Source organism: Pelodiscus sinensis, chromosome 17 (genome assembly GCF_052426305.1).
Source record: "Pelodiscus sinensis isolate ZL-2025 chromosome 17, ASM5242630v1, whole genome shotgun sequence".
In the NCBI taxonomy this organism is placed as follows: Eukaryota; Metazoa; Chordata; order Testudines; family Trionychidae; genus Pelodiscus; species Pelodiscus sinensis.
In genome coordinates this window covers 29549148-29565613 of record NC_143068.1, presented here as the reverse complement: position 1 = coordinate 29565613, position 16466 = coordinate 29549148, and the positions used below count along the sequence as shown (strand labels likewise).

Below are 16466 nucleotides of genomic sequence, written 5' to 3'. Positions count from 1 at the left end.
TGTTGCTGCCCTCTTGGGCTTCCTTTTGAGCTTCATGCCATGTGCACATGGCAGTGACATTCTGGATTCCTCCCTTTTTCCTCTGGGAGCCCTGATTTTCACAAAGGTGAAGGCTTTTAGGATCTACATTCTGCACAACTCCCCCTAAAATGCAGTGAGGCACGTTGGTGCAATGATGAGTGTTACAACTGTGAGCTGTCCTAGGCTTTGGAGCCTAATGGTGCATAAGATTTGCCTTTCCAGGTCAGGTCACCTAGCCAGGTAACCAAGTATTAACATCTACACTTCTGGGAAGATCAGTGATCCAGAGGTCAATCTTTGTGCTTTCCTGGAAAGGACCCGCTAAATTGAACACTGTAGGTGCCCCCATCAATCCCAGAACTCCTTGCAGCTGCCAGGAGTTAGGGAAGTCAATAGGAGAGTTTCTCCCACTGACCTTTCACTATGGGGCTGCCTCAGAAAATTGATGCAGGATACATCAACTCCAGCTAAGCACTTCACATAGCTGGAGCTGTATATCTTGCATTGATTTTTCTATCTTCCAGTATAGACCAGGCCCAATACCTGATATTGCAAATCAAAGGTGACAGGCCTCTGTTTTATGTACCAAGCCAGTTGAATGATGCTATACATGGGAGGGGAAGTTATTATCTTCATCACTGGCCCGTGATGTGAGTCCAATTATAAGCAGACTGTTCCATTAATGAATGATTTACTCATGCCTCAGAGATCTCATTAAATGCTGAATGAAATTCCACTTTCTTCTCAAAGTTTAAAGGACAACAACAGTAGTGTGTATTGAAGTGTCACACACAGTGAATGTTTCTCTGCTCAGTCTGGTTTTACAGGAAGATAAAATCAGGCAGAAAGATTTGTGCGCACCAAGAAACTGGAATAAAAATGCCCCAGAAAAGGGCAGGGTTCCTGTCTTTGAATATCAGCATTACATTTTTCAGTCAGAGGAGACTAAAATGCAATAGTAGCTTTGCATGGTTTCATAACACTTTTGAGACGCATTGAACTGAAGATAGAATGGTACAGAAAATATTCATTTTGTGTAAAAAAGAAAAAACCCTGAAACATTTCAAACAAACCCCAAACACTTAGTTTTCGGCCAAATACTGAACATTTTAGGGGGGCTGGCCAAAAAAAAAAAAAAAAAAAAAATCAATGGCTGGGTGTATTTTCAGCAAAAGTCAAAATGTTTTGTGGAACCTATACTTTTTGGAATAAAAATTAGTCAAACTCCATTTTTCCATCAAAAGCCAGTTTTGACTTAATATTTTGACTCTCCGGCTACGTCTACACTGGCATCCCTTCCGGAAAAGGGATGCTAATGTAGCACGTTGGAATAGGCAAATCCGCGGGGGATTTAAATATCCCCCACGGCATTTGCATTTACATGGCTGCCGCTTTTTTCCGGCTTGGGGATAAGCCGGAGAAAAGCGCCAGTCTAGACGTGATTCTCCGGAAAATAAACCCTTGAAAGTAGGAATAAAAGATCCTCTGGAAAAGGGTTTATTTTCCGGAGAATCACGTCTAGACTGGCGCTTTTCTCCGGCTTATCCCCAAGCCGGAAAAAAGCGGCAGCCATGTAAATGCAAATTCCGCGGAGGGTATTTAAATCCCCCGCGGATTTTGCTATTCCGATGTGTCTAATCTGCATCCCTTTTCCGGAAAAGGGGTGCAGTGTAGACACAGCCTCCCTGTTTGGGGAAAGCTATGTCATACCCAGGGCTGGGATTGGGAGATCAGCTTTCTATTTCAGCTGTGCCACAGATCTCCTTGGGATGTGTCTACACTGCATTGTAACTCGAAATCAGATACACAATTTGAGCTACGCAAATGTTGAATGGCTTATTTAGTCATTCTGCACAGTCTACACAGTGCTGAATTTTGAAATAAAGTGCTATTCCAAAACTTCCCTTTCTCCTCATAGAATGAGCTTTACCAGGACATCGGAATAGTGAGCCTGAAATACCAGGCTTGCTGTGAGGATGCGGGATAGCTATTTCGGGATATCGGAGTATCCCGAAATAGCGCTGCAGTGTAGATGTAGCCTTCGGGACCCAGGCAAGATTTTGCCATCATCACTCATATTGGGTTGTACCTTAACATCAGAAAGGTTCCCTGGGGACTTTGTGACTCAGTGTCAGAAACCTTTCTGGGCCTCTGTTTCCATGTTGGCCATATAGGAACAGTGTTTCCCCACCTCACAGTCAGGTTGTGCTGTTTGATGGGTTCAATCACAAAGAGATCATTTCAAGCCAGCCATCCTTATAGACTGAGTGCCTGGGGATATAAGAACAAGGTAATGCTTCCGTTTGCTGACTCTGCCTTTGCTAATTAACTGCTTTGAGGCCACTGAATGGAGCTCTGTCATGAGCCAAGACGTATCTTCAGTGAAACAGCCAGGTCTTTTTGAGTTAATATGGGTGGAGGGCTGTGAAAGGTGAGGCGGAGAAGCTTCCTGACCGAGCTGCTGGAGATTTGGGGTTGGAGATGGAACCACCGGGAACTGGCTCAGGGCAAGAATGACCAGGGTTATACTCGACGTATTGGGGAAGTGGTGAAGGGGAGGAGGGATGTACAATGGAGCAGGCAGCACTTGGAACTTGAGTTTGGTGGCCCAGTACAATCCTGTCCCACCCCAGTAGTTGTTTGTCTGCAGGCAACATCAGCAGAGGCAACAACAGTCAATTTCTTTATTAAATCAATGACTTGAGGAACATGAATTAAGCATTTAGGCTGCCAATCTCTGCAGTCTGTGGCCACATCCAAAAGGAATATGCTCATTAAAAGCCCCCAATTAGCATAGCAGGCACTTAATGCCAAGCATTACTCTGACCTCCAAAAACCTCCTAACGTTCGGCTTGATTGGGTGGGTGGGGGTGGAGGACCGGGTGGGATTACTTTTAGCAACGTTGTCCTTCAGTGAAATGCGAGGGGCTAAATTGGCAAAAGCACTCTACAAAATTGATGGTGTCATTTTGCAGGTGTTCTAATTTGTAGGCTCAAAGGCCTGCATGCATTTAGACAAATCGAGGCTCAGAAGGGGGCCAGAATCCCAGAGGCAAAACATGAACCGAATTGTGCAACTTATCTGAATGTACAATTACGATGCATGTGCCTCTTTAGAGGGTGATTGTGCACTTGAATCCCAGCATGATTATGCTTGAAAACTGCACCTATACTTGAAAAACAAATATTCCTCTGTGTGTGTGTGTGTGTGTGTGTGTGTGTGTGTGTGTGTGTGTGTGTGTGTGTGTCAGAAGGATGTTGGGGCAATATTAGGATTAACCCTCACATTCCCCTTCCTTTCGCATCTCAGCTTAACTCTGTTCTCTGTTGCAGTGCAGTCCAGTGTAGCACAGTTAAACCTCTGGTCTCTTGCATGTAAAACCATGATGAGTAAGTGTGAATAGATCCCAGTCCACTTCAAAGTGAGTGCCCTCCACTTTCTTAGGCCTGGTCTATAGTACAGTGTGAGCTCGATGCAAGTTCAGCTTACATCCAACTAATTCTGCAAGCACCTCCGCTAAAATGTCACTCCTGCATATGTGGACTTAGGTGTGATAGAAATCCAGTAAAACTCCAATAGTCCGGCATCCAATAGTCCGGCATTCCTGATAGTCCGGCATCAAAATGGCAAGAGCCTAGTGAGTGAGCTACAGCAAAAAATGAGTCACAAGGTAACAGCGGCAGCAGCTGAACTGAGCAAAAAGGGTAAAAAAGGCTTAAAAAAACTAAAACATTACAGTATACTGTATACAGTATGTCAAATAAAAAGGGTTAAGAACACTTTATATACAGTATATAATGTAGACAGTATATATATCCAGCTTATAGTACCTCCTGATAGTCCGGCATATCTGATAATCCGGCACCACCTAGGTCCCATAGGTTCTGGATTATCGGAAGTCTACTGTAGTTACATTAGAGCGTATCCAGAGGAGAGCAACACAAATTAGAAGAGGTTAGAACACATGACATATGAGGAAAGGTAGAAATAATTGTGTCTGTTTCACCAAGAGAAGAGAAGGCTGGTGGAAGATCTGATAGCTGTCTTCAAACATGTAAAAAGGACAAGGATCAGTTGTCCATATCCACTGATGGTAGGACAAGAAGCAATTGGCTGAGCCTGCAAGAAGGAAGACTGAGTTGGATATTGGGAAAAACCTTTTAACACTAAGAATAGTGAAGTACTAGAATAGATTCCAACAGGGGATGTGGAATCCCTGTCATTGGAGATTTTTAAGAACAGGCTGGACAAACACCTGCCAGGATGGTCTAAAAGACCTCTTATGGTCATGTCCAGCCCTACGTGTCTTATGACTAAAATAGCTTTGATTAGCTCATCACTAACCTTGTTGCGTTGTTACTAGAGATGGTCCCAGACCAACTTCTGAAGTCCAAACAACCACAGACATGGTGGGATTTTGGATCGGGAGCCAGTTCTGAATTGTTCAGCTCTGACCTGTCTCCAGTTGTTATTCTGTTGGGTCAGCTATGCTCCATAGGGAACTCGAGGCTGAGCAAAACACACTAAACCAGAAATGCAGCCATATTGCAATGTATGCCAAATCTAGATGGGGACATTTCCCCAGTTACCATGTCATGAAAAAACATTTATAGTTTAAAGCAATTTACATACGTTAACTTCATTTCATAGTAGCTATGGATTTCCCATTGTTGCCTGGAGACACTTATTGCTTGCTTTCAGGCTTGATGAATAAGGAAACTGGAGTCCTGGAAAAACCCAGTAATTGCCACATAACAATAGTGTACTGAATAATTCTTTATTGCAGCTGCCTGAAGGTGAAACCTAGAGGTGTCAATGTTAGCTAAGTGAGGGAAGTTGTAGACTATGTGTAGAACTCAGTGATTGGGGAATTAAAAATTTGGTTTCTATTATTAATTGGCTATTCTCTCTAGGGGTATGTCTGCACTGCGGGGGGTTTCCGGGTATCCCGGAAAACTTCAGCTGTGTCCAAGGAACGCGTTTGCTCTTCCACCTTTTTTTTGCAGAAGAGCAAACACGCTCTTTCGGAGAGCCCTGTATACCGCGTTCTATGAGGAAGAAGGGATCTTCTGAAAGAGGAGGCTTTTCCACTATTTGTCTCTGTCTAGACGAGGCCAAATGGCAGAAAAGCCTCTTCCGGACAAGCAATTGGAAAAAGCTATGCAAATTGCACTCCACAATTTGTGTAGCTTTTTCTGAAAAAAAAAAAAATATAGTGTAAACCTAGCCTAGGTTTCCATAGAGCAATCTTCACAATTACTCCCATTTTGCATTGTCTCCAGCTATGCCACCTGATGGCAGGATGCCACCAGCCCTGTAAGATTTATGAGCTACCTATAAGGTCAACCCAGGTCAGTGGTCAGATGGCAGAGCATCAAGGAAAATCTCTGCACAGCAGGTGGCGCTGTTACTGACTAAAAAGTAGGTCCAGTTCCGTGTCAGATCTGAGCCAATGCCACTGCTGAGTTTGGGGGCATTTGGCTGCTGGAAGGATTCTTTCTTGGATGAAATGTAAAGCAAAAGCACTGGTCAGTTCTGAACAGAAGGGTTTGATTTGAATAAGGTGAGGCCTGATAGTTACCTGCCTCCGCTGGCTCCTGCAACTCAAACATTTGTGTAGACAATAGGTTTCATTGCTCACTGGCTATCTTCCACTTACCTGAATTTCATGCACCGTTCTAGCTCTTGTATGTGCCAATGCACAAAAAGGGGACTTGGAGCTCACTGAATATCCCATCGCACATTTGGCAAAAGTTGGGGCACTGGCATCATCCAAGAAATTCTGAATGTGTGAGCCGTATTTTGTTAGGATTTTAAAGTGATGGGTTCTAATTTCCTCTGTATCTTATTTTCCCCTTAGTGCAGATGGGGACTTTGCAGTCACCCACCTGACCAAAGCTCACCTTTTTTATGATGGAAGAATCAAGTGGATGCCTCCTGCGATCTACAAAAGCTCCTGTAGCATTGATGTCACCTTCTTCCCATTTGACCAGCAAAACTGCACCATGAAGTTTGGCTCCTGGACCTATGACAAGGCCAAGATAGACTTAGTGAGCATGCACAACCATGTGGACCAGCTGGACTACTGGGAGAGTGGCGAATGGGTTATCATCAATGCTGTGGGCAATTACAACATCAAGAAATACGAGTGCTGTGCAGAGATCTACCCTGATATCACCTACTTCTTCATTATCCGGAGGCTGCCCTTGTTCTACACAATTAATCTGATCATTCCATGCCTCCTAATCTCCTTCCTGACTGTCTTAGTCTTCTACCTGCCTTCAGAGTGTGGGGAGAAGATCACTCTTTGTATCTCAGTGCTGCTGTCACTGACCGTGTTCCTGCTGCTCATTACGGAAATCATCCCTTCCACCTCCTTGGTCATCCCCCTGATAGGGGAGTATCTGCTCTTCACCATGATATTTGTCACCTTGTCCATCATCATCACCGTCTTTGTGCTCAACGTGCACCATCGCTCCCCCCGCACCCACACCATGCCCGACTGGGTGAGGCGGATCTTTCTCGACATTGTCCCGCGCCTCCTCTTCATGCAACGGCCCTCAGTGGTGAAGGACAATTGCAAGAAGCTCATTGAGTCCATGCACAAAATAGCCTCCTCGCCACAGCTTTGGTCAGAGACCGAAGTGGAGCCCAAGTTTACTACCTCCTCTTCAAACAGCCCTCAGAGCAAAGAAGTGTCACCGACCTCTTCCTTCTGTGCCCATCTTGGGGAGCAAGCCAAGCCCCAGGCTGTCGGAAAGTCACCATCTCTCCAGTATTCTGTGCTACATCAAGAGCCGGTACAGGCTAGCTGCTCCTCCCTTCAGCCCCCCTGCCATCCTCTGAGCGACACCCAGTCCATGCCCATCTCCAAGGGCAGGTCAGTAAGCGTTCAGCAGATGTACAGCCCCAGTAAAGGAGAGGATGGGAGCATCCGCTGCAGATCCAGGAGTATCCAGTACTGCTACCTGCAAGAGGAGTTCTCCCAGACCAACGGCCAGACCGCTGGCTCTCCAGCATCTCAGCGGGGCCACCTAAACGAAAAGCCACCCCAAAGCAAAGCCTCCCAGTGCAAATGCAAGTGCAAAAAGAATGAAGCCACCAGCTCTTCAGAGCAAGGAACCAAAGCTCTCAGCGCCAAAGAGCAACACGTTTTGCTGATGTCCCCTGCCTTGAAGCTGGCCGTGGAGGGGGTCCACTACATTGCAGACCATTTGAGAGCAGAAGATGCAGATTTCTCAGTAAGTACAATTGGCTGCCTGCCCCCCGTGGTGATTGCTGACCCGGAGTGAGACAACTCACGTAATGGTTGTTACTAGAGCTGGCGGAAAAGCAGGTCAAATGGTCCGGCCCCTGTTAAGTATCCCCATTTTTATGGAATATTTTTCAAATGTGGAAGCATCCCAACTGGTTTTAGGCATACCCTTGGCTGGGATCCAGTCAATGAGCATTGGGGGACCCTTGGTTTCTTGCAAGGCTGGGGCTCAGGTTAGCAGTGCTGCCATGTGGCTGTTACCCAGGCCTGCCAACTGGGGGTAGGGGGCAAAAGGGGACGACATCCCTGGAGCCTTATGATTTACAGGGGCTGAGGGCTCCAAGCCCTTTAAATCACCACTGGAACACCGGCTCTTGGGGATGCCTGGGGAGGTGGGGGCACTGTGTGGTGCACCCCAGGCAGTACTGAGGACTGTGATGGGACAGCGCCATGGTCTGGGTGGTACTGAGGGCCAGCTGCCCTTGGCCCTGCCCCTTCCACATCAGGTCCTGCCTCTTTCACCTGAGGCCCCGCCCCTTCTGGGAGCGTGGAGTCAGACCCTCCCCCCACTTGCCCTGAGGCCCAGCATGACTGTCGGTTCCTTTGCTGCTGCCTATTTCGTGATCTATCCATATAGGGGAAGATTGTAGCTTGTTGTCAAGAACTGCATCTGTCATTGCTCTTTTCACCTCAGCAGCCATCTCGGAGCTCTCAGAAGTTGGCTGTGCTTAGCACGACACTGTGCTGATCTCTGGCACCAGGTCTTGTTCAAATCACCGTTGTTTATAAGCTTCACCTACTGCAGCTCAGAGTTAGCCCTTCCCTTGCCTATAAATAAGAGATCTGGACATGGTTTTATAATGATGCAGCAAAGGATCGGAACACTTGGTGAAAGCAAATCATACCAGACTGAGCTCGGCGGAGCTCTGAACTGTGGTCTTGTGGGTTGTTAAAATGCCTCCCAAGAGGCGGTGAGCACTGTAAGTGGAGATTTGCGAAGAGAGTTATAAAATCATGACTGGTGTGGAGAAAGGGAATAGGGATGTGATATTTAGGCCTTCCTTTAATACCAAGATCTAAGAGGACACCTGGTGAAATAAATTAGTGGCAGATTAAAAACAAGCTCACAAAATACAGTTACCTGTGGAATTTATTGCCAAAGGATGCGGGGCCAGATCAATTCTGGGGCCCGGGGCTACTTGATTTTGTGGAGACTCTGACCCGGGGGAGGGAGGTGGGGTGTCAAAAGTGGTGCAAAGTGCAGGCTCTGGCCAGGGTGCAGCAGAGCTGAGGCAGGCTACTTGCATGCAGTGGCCCCGTGCTGCTCCCAGAAGTGGGCAGCTGTTGGCATGTCTCTGCAGCTCTGATTGGGCATTTCCTGGCCAATGGGAGCTGCAGGGATGGTGCTGGGGCAGGGGCAGTGCACAGAGCCACCTGTCCTCTTCTTGCCTGGGGCTGCAGAGACGCGCCAGCAACCGACTGCTTCTAGGCGTGGCATGGAGCCATGGCCTGCTGGAGCCCTGCTGCACTGCTGGACTTGTAGCGGCCTGAAGATCGCAATTGACCGGCAGAGACTCCAGGATCAACCAGTCAAATGCACTCGATGGGCGAATGACCGCTGGTTCATGAATTTATTTTTGCAAGTCCCCTCTCAGCCCCAGACCCCGGGCTGCAGTCCTTAAAGTCTCTGCCTTAAACTGACCCTGAGATGTTGTGAGGGTCAAAAGTATAACTGGGTTCAAAAAGAATTAGATACGGTCCATCCGTGACTATTAACAACCCCGTGCTCTGGTGCCCCTAAACCTGTGACTGCCAGAAACTGGGACTGGACAACAGGGGATAGATCACTTCAAATCACCCTGTTTCCTTTGGAGCATCTGCTACTGGCCACTGTCATAAGAGAAGACACTGTGTTAGATGGACCACTGTTCTGACCCACTATGGCCTGTGTTATGAAACTTCAGCTTCAGAGCCACTGCCCTTTTGCTGCTTCTGCTTTAGTATATTTAGAGACCTGCACATCAGTGCAGAGGAGAAAGAGTTTCTCTTAAAGCTCCTGTTACTTCTTTAGTACCATTGCCACAAGGGGCATATTTCTACCTTAAAAGTAAATTGTTCATTTCATGAAGTGCTTGAATCAAAAAGAAAAATGGGAAAGCAGAAAGCAGCAGAAAGCAGAAAGATGTTACAAAAATGTCTGCATACAAATCCAGGCACACAGTCACACTTAGGGAAATGACTGAAAATTGAATTCCTCTAGTATAGAATAGAAATGCCACCAGAGATTTCTCACTGCCTGTGATGAGCAAGACAAGCTGTATGTCAGACCTGAGCTAGAACAACCAGGTTGCCTTTTCATTACCACCTGGCATTAACAACATGGTCTGGAAACACCGCCACGCATGTTAACACAATCATATTCATTTATGCTGGAGAAAGACACTATTTCCTCTGAACAAATGACGGTTTTACCAGTAATTAGAATTCCAGAATGATGCACTGCTGGCAGCCTGCATTGTTTGCTCTCTGCCTATTGTTTAGCATTCTTGTTTCCGGAACAAATGTTTGAAGTGTCCTGGAAGGCAGCATTATACTGTGACAGGAAAATCATCCTTGGCATTATAGTAAAATGAAAATGGCAAAACAAAGAACCACCATGTTCAGACCATTGGGCCTTTCCATTGGCTGAAGAGTCCTTTGAAATGATCGGTTGCTTTATTCAACACAGCTGAGTTAATAGCCGAATGTTCTGTTGGAAATGTGCAAATAATTTATCAGCAGAAATGGATTCAACACATTTTGCATCTTCTGTTCATAAAAGCAATGATCCGGCAAGGTAATTAAACTCATTGACTAACTGTGAGTACGAGTATTCCCACTACAGTCAATAGGGACACTTGCATGCTGCTGATCAGGTATCTAGCTGAATCCAGTTTACATTGTCCACAGAAACTCTTATTTTTTTTTCAAATGTGTATTCATCATGTGGACTAGTTTGCCCATTAAGGTCTCCAGTAGTTCTTGTCCCTACAGCATTTTCACAGCCCTTTCGTGCAAGGATTCCATGCAGCCTTGAGCGAGCCTCATTGTCTAGGCAGACCCACACTTGCATGCCAAGTATTGACATCTGTATGCAAGTGGCTTGTGGTGCCTCTTCAGATTGCACGGCATGAGAATTGCTGCGGGGAGGGCAGGCCGAACCAGAGTTTCAGGCAGAGGGAAAGACTAGAGCGCAGTCAGAAACCTCTCATTTCCATTTCTTCCTACTCTTTTCTCATCTCCTCTCCTCCTTTCCCCTTGTGCGCTGTCTGTGGTGCTGAATACCAATTGATTGACACTCAATGCCAATCCATTTCTGAGAAGAGCTGACGAGGCAGTGAAGATACAATCGGACTGAGCAGCAAATGTCAATTAGATGGCTTACAGCCCCTTCATCATTCCTTTCCTGGAACCAATCAAGCTCCTAAAGCTTTACTAGCACAAATGTAACCAGCCGATTTTTACTTTGGATGCTGGAATATTTGCTGAAAGTGATTTTCCAATGGTGCATTGGAGGGTGACATTCCAAATCTGTGCTGTGTTGGTTACATACCTATGCCATCAAATTGGGAAACAGAAACAATTCCCCAGAACTCATTTAGTGCTCCCACACAGTACATGTTGTGTATCAAACTGTGAGCGTCACAATCCAATCCACCGGCCCACATTGGCTCTCAGCAAATGAAGAATAAATCAGAGGCTCTTGTGATTTGCTCATGGACAACCGATGAGCAGAGGGGAGGGAATGAAATTCAGAGTCTTTATTATCCTCTGTGAATTATCGTCCTCCTCCCACACTCGGGGCATTTTGCCCTGGATTCCACTAGTAGCCAGGTCAGGACTTACTCACTCAATTCTGGATTTGAAAGTGATTCTGAGCATGAAAGAGCCATCAGATGGCCATTAAGTGCTCGGTCGTGCAAAGTGCTGAGCAGTTTGGCCCCAGACCAACAGAGCATTTAAGCACCGGTTTAACTTAAATCACATGACTCCTGCCAAGAAAGGGAAGGAGACAGCTCCCATACTTAAGAGGTTTGGCTGAATCAGGATAGCTGGCAGAACTGAGCCCCAACTGGGCCTGTTTAATGGCCAATGTGCAGGCCTGCCATGGTGGGGGAGGGACAAAGGAGGCAACTGCCCCACACCCCAGTGATTCAAAAGGGCCTGGGGCTCTCAGCTACTCTGCCATTACTGTGGCAGCAACAGTGGCCAGAGCCCTGGGTCCTTTAAATTGCCAGAGCACCGGGCAGTGCGCTACAGGCAGCTTTGAGGGCTCCTTGAGGTGGGAGGCTGCAGCACGGCATGTTTTGGGCAGCACTGAGGGCAGTCAACCACAACCCCGCCCCTTCCAGCTGAGGCCCCGCCCCTTCCGGAAGCACAGAGCTGGGCCCCCCATCACCCTGCCCAGGGGCCCAGAAAATCTGCTGCAGTTATGGGGTGCGGCGGCGGGGGGGGGGGGGACGGAGATAGCTACTGGTGTGTTGACACCCACTGACGAGGGGTATAGTTAGTTGCCACCACGCCTCTGAGCAACAATGTGCACCCAACTCCACTGTCGTGTTCAGTCTCCTTTATTTCTGCATCCTTTTACATATCACTAGTATATCATTGTAAACAGACTTCCCACAGCTGCGGGCAGAACTCGCAAGTGTATTTTGTGCTTGTCTGGTAGCGCTACCGGCCACATGCAGGAGCAGGAAAGTTATATAGCTCCAGAGGCCCCCCTCTCCTGTCAGTAATCATCTCTTCTTGCTGTTCCATTCTGTCAACTGGCCCTAGTGTGGGCTGGGGTTAAAACCAGCCCATATATGTACGGATTGGGCTCAGATCATACAGTCTCATGAAATTTAAATAGCTTGTTTTCCCCCCTTTGAATTGATTCCAGCAGAGACACTGGCCCATGATTTTAATTGCCCAAGGGTGTTAATTCACCGACTCCTTAATATCAATGCAGTGGGACTCCAGGGGAATTAATATATCTGGTCAGATTCCATGCACAGTTTTTACTCCCTTGAAGGCATCTGAGATCTAGACACGTGCTGGCAGCAGTGATACAAGTCGAGGTGGTGTGTTTTGTTGTAGGAGTGGATGGCTCACTCAATGGTGAACCTCTAGCTGCTCTCCAATGACTCAGGTTAGAACATGCCATGATTTCATTGCAGAATTGTCAGGGCCATCCCTATGTAGCCCACTCAAAGGTGGAGGGGGGGCGCTGAAGCTGGGGGAAAAGGGGTTGCCAACTCTTCTGGACTGGGTGCCACTTACTGCAATGGTGTCTCGTCTGTCCAGGCCAGGAGAGTTGGCAATGCTGGAGCAGGGCCAGGAGGGAGGTGCTCTGCTAGCCAGAAAGAAGCAGCATCTTTAATGGGAATGCGCCGCTTCTTTCCAGCCGCCCACTGATGGCTGCCCCTGCTCTGTCTGGGTCCTCCAGCCCCACAAGCTCTGCTCACCGCTGTTTGGTGAGTGGGGGCTGGGTACTGAGTCCTGAGGGGGCAGCCAGGGAAACGGGCTGGCGGCTGCTGGATTAGTGCTGAGTTGGGGGATGGGGCTAGGAGTTTCTGGAGCCTCCAGGGGTGGCAGCCAGAAACTGAGCCTGTTTGGGGGGGGGGGGATAGGACTGGGGGCTGCTGGGACCCACAGGCAGCATGTGGCTGCATAAGACACCACGACATTTCATGCCCCACATTTTATGGTGCCCCACACTGCTGCATGTTTTGCGTATGAGTAAGGACAGCCCTGAAAATGACACAAATTTGAACTGGACAAAGAGGACACAAAGTGAGTCATGAACCTGTTAGTGTGAAATCCGTCTGGTGTTAACAAGGGGGTGAAATGAACCATTGTCTGGACCTACTCAAGTGACTGCTGCACAGTTGGTAAGACTGTTTATTAATTCCTGAAGTTTCATGACTTTTTGCACAAAGAATAATATAGGGGACGTGTGTTGTTTCTTACTCATTACTCACCATTTGTTATTCTCCTATGCAAAGAGCTGGTTATCCCTTCAGGAAGCAGAAGTAATACTGCATGACATGGGCCATGAAAGCAAGGCATATGAATAGCAAATAATCCAAGATGTGAACAGTTTACAAGTGCACCATCGACTGAAATTTGTGTGCATAAGTCATTCAGTGAACATGCATTATTTACAAACACAGCTGAATGTTCGCAAAGGATGTGTGAGCCAAAACGAGAGCTAAATGCAGGTAACTCATTGGAAATGCATAATGCTACCAGCTCTACAAACATCGCTGTGGATTACACACAGAACGTAAACTTTCCTTCAGCTCATGATTTAGCTGCAAACTTCAGGATTCATCACAAGCGAACATTCTGTCGCGAGCCCCTGACTGATGTAGAAAGAAAAGAGGCGCGACATAGTTTACCGTAGTGACTCCATTGTGTTTGTAGCAGGGGTGTGTTTGCATGCCAGGGCATAACACTGTGTTAGATCTCAGGTGCCAAAGCTGCAGGCTCAGGGAGGCATGAGGTTATTACATGCGGCAGGTCATGCGCTGTCAGCCTCCACCCCAAACCCTGCTTTGCATCCAGCATGTATAACGTGGTTACATTTAAAACACTTTATATATTTATAAGGGGGCGTCACACCGAAAGGCTTGCTATGTGAAAGGGGTCCCCAGTACAAAAGTTTGAGAATGCCTGTGATAGATGGTAACTAGAATGACATTTCTGATGCCACTAAAATGGTGAAGACAGATCCTTGCTCAGCTGACATGACTGATGTGTTGACACTTGAGTGGCTTCCTTTACTTCCAACCCGCATAAGTAAATTCAGGAATCCCTTCACCAGTCTTTACCCGTATCATCCATATGCAGAGTAAGCAGCTGCGTAGGGCACCTGAAAATCTGGAGCAACACAGGATCCTAATGTCCGCCCTCCTCTTCCTAGCCCTCTTCTGTGGCTCTGCTTCCTCTGCAGATGATCTAGCAAACTTAAAAGTGTGAGAACCTGCCAGAGCTATTAGCAGACCCCTGACCCTGTGAACGAGCCACTCAAGTGGTAATGAAGCCATTGAACAGGCAACCCCAGGTCTCTGCTATCAGTTCCTGAATGTACTGCCATTGCACATGGTGCTTGAATGTAAACCAGAAGCTGTCCCTGACTAGGTAAAAGGGAGACATTGTCCTCTCCCCAGAAGAACCCTAGCAACCTCTCTTGCCTCTTTGTGTTCCCAGGTGAAGGAAGACTGGAAGTACGTCGCAATGGTCATCGACAGAATCTTCCTGTGGATGTTCATCATAGTCTGCTTACTGGGAACCGTTGGTCTCTTCCTCCCCCCTTGGCTGGCAGGAATGATCTAAGAATAGCAGCGGAAAGAACAGAGTGCATCCCATTCCATGGATTTTAGTCCTCCTGGAAGGAGACGGGAGGAGGGAGATGGAGACAGTCTTGATGAATAATTTACTGGGTATCTGCGCATGACTTGGTCAGAGCGCTGGGGGAATGCCATCCAAGGTTACATCATTTGCCATCTTCTATATCTGTTTTAAGGGGATGCTGTTATTCACATTTGTACTTCGCATGGCGGCATTCATTGACACGTACACTACAGTGTCCAAACGCGTGGTCACTAAGGCAGCGCTAAGAGAGGCATTATTGACACACCCATCCTGGGCAGATTAGATCCATTAGCCTCGAGGGGTTTCCGTGTGTTAGGGCCGCGCTGTCAAGATGGCATAGTTCAGGACTGTGTCCCCCTGTAAGAGCCGTTTAATAAATAAAGTTTCAAATTTGGATTCCTGTGCAAGAGACTGTCTGTGTGTCCGGCGGTGGGAGAGGGGGAGGGGGAAGGATGGCTTGCCACTGACACAGAAAGCCAGACCACAAAGAGTGACCTCATTATTTTGCAGCTCAGCCCCTTCTGAGTTATCCTGACCAAAGTCCCAGCGCAGCCGCATCCCTATCAGAGAGTACGGGCCAAGTACAGAAGTCTTTACTCGTGCAAAACTGTGGGAATAAGAGTTTGGCTTGAGTAAGGATGCATCTAAGCCAAGCAAGGACCTTGGACTTTGGCTCAAAGCATGTGTCGATCCATTCACATTAGCCTTTGGCTCAGTTTGCTTGTCTTAACGGAAATCTGCTAGATCACAGATTTCGGCTCCGGCAGGAGGCCTCCAGGCCGGCCTCGGTGTCTGGCACAAAGCGTGGAAGGCTTGGCAGGAGCGCAGCAATGCTTTTAGGATGGAAGGAGGGGGAGGGGCAGTTGTACAGAGTGGCCAATTGGCATGATGGACTAAATTCTCAAAAGCCATCTGGGCTGCCCCAACTGAGACGTCGGGCCCTCGCAAACACTCATCACCGCTGGCCCCTCCTGACCCACCCGCGTTTGAAAAGGGACACAATGTTATGGAAGGGACACAATTGTACCGAAGCCTGGAAATTAAACGGAAGCTGTACAAGGTTTTATTTAAATGATGGGGCTCAGGGCAAGTGATTGGGGAGGGGGGCTCAGGGCAAAGGCTGGGGCGCAGGAGTCAGAGCTGGGGCTGGGGGCTCTGTGTGGGGGAGTCACGGCAGGGAGTGGGTGGCTGAGGGTAGGGGTGCAGGAGTGAGGGCAGGAGACGGGGGGGCTCAGGGCACAGGATTTGGTGTGGGGGAAGGGCTTAGGGTGGGGGAGGGAAGGAAGGGTGTTCAGGGCAGGGGCTGGGGGTGCAGAAGTGAGGGCAGGATTGGGAAGGTGAAGGCTGTCTGTGGGGGAGGTAGTACCAGGGGGCTGCAACTGGGCTGCAGTAGCCCCTCCGCCGCCCCCCCCCCCCCCCGTGGCCTACAGGCTTTTGGGGGGGGGGAGTCTCTGGGGGCTGACCCCAGCATATAGCACCCTCCTGATAGCCTGCAGGCTTTATGGGGAGGGGTAGGTCTGGAGGTTGTCCCCAGCCTACAGCAGCCCCAACGTGGGCAGCAGGCTTTCTGGGGGGGGGTGGGTAGGCTCCCCGATTTGCCCCTGGCCTGCAGCAACCCCCACAGCCTGCAGGGTCTCGGCCAAGCTCAGGGGCTGCCAACAGCCTGCAGCAGCCCCTTGCAGCCTGCAGGTTTTCTCCGTGTGGGGAGACACAAGGGGCTGCCTCTGGCCTGCAGAACCTCCCCACCCCTATGGCCTGTGGGCTCCTTTGGACTGGGGCCAATGGTTC

The 16466-nt window shown here is 48.3% G+C and overlaps 1 protein-coding gene across 1 annotated transcript in view; it reads left to right on the top strand.

Annotated features, from left to right (window-relative positions):
- Nucleotides 1-15068, top strand: part of CHRNA4 (cholinergic receptor nicotinic alpha 4 subunit) — a 50059-nt gene extending 34991 nt beyond the window's left edge. Inside the window, exons 5-6 of the mRNA XM_075901039.2 lie at nucleotides 5883-7263; nucleotides 14514-15068. Of these exons, the coding sequence (XP_075757154.1) occupies nucleotides 5883-7263; nucleotides 14514-14639 (1507 nt within the window). The 3' untranslated portion in view covers nucleotides 14640-15068. The remainder of the gene's footprint in view (nucleotides 1-5882; nucleotides 7264-14513) is intronic.
- Nucleotides 15069-16466: the final 1398 nt, after the last annotated feature.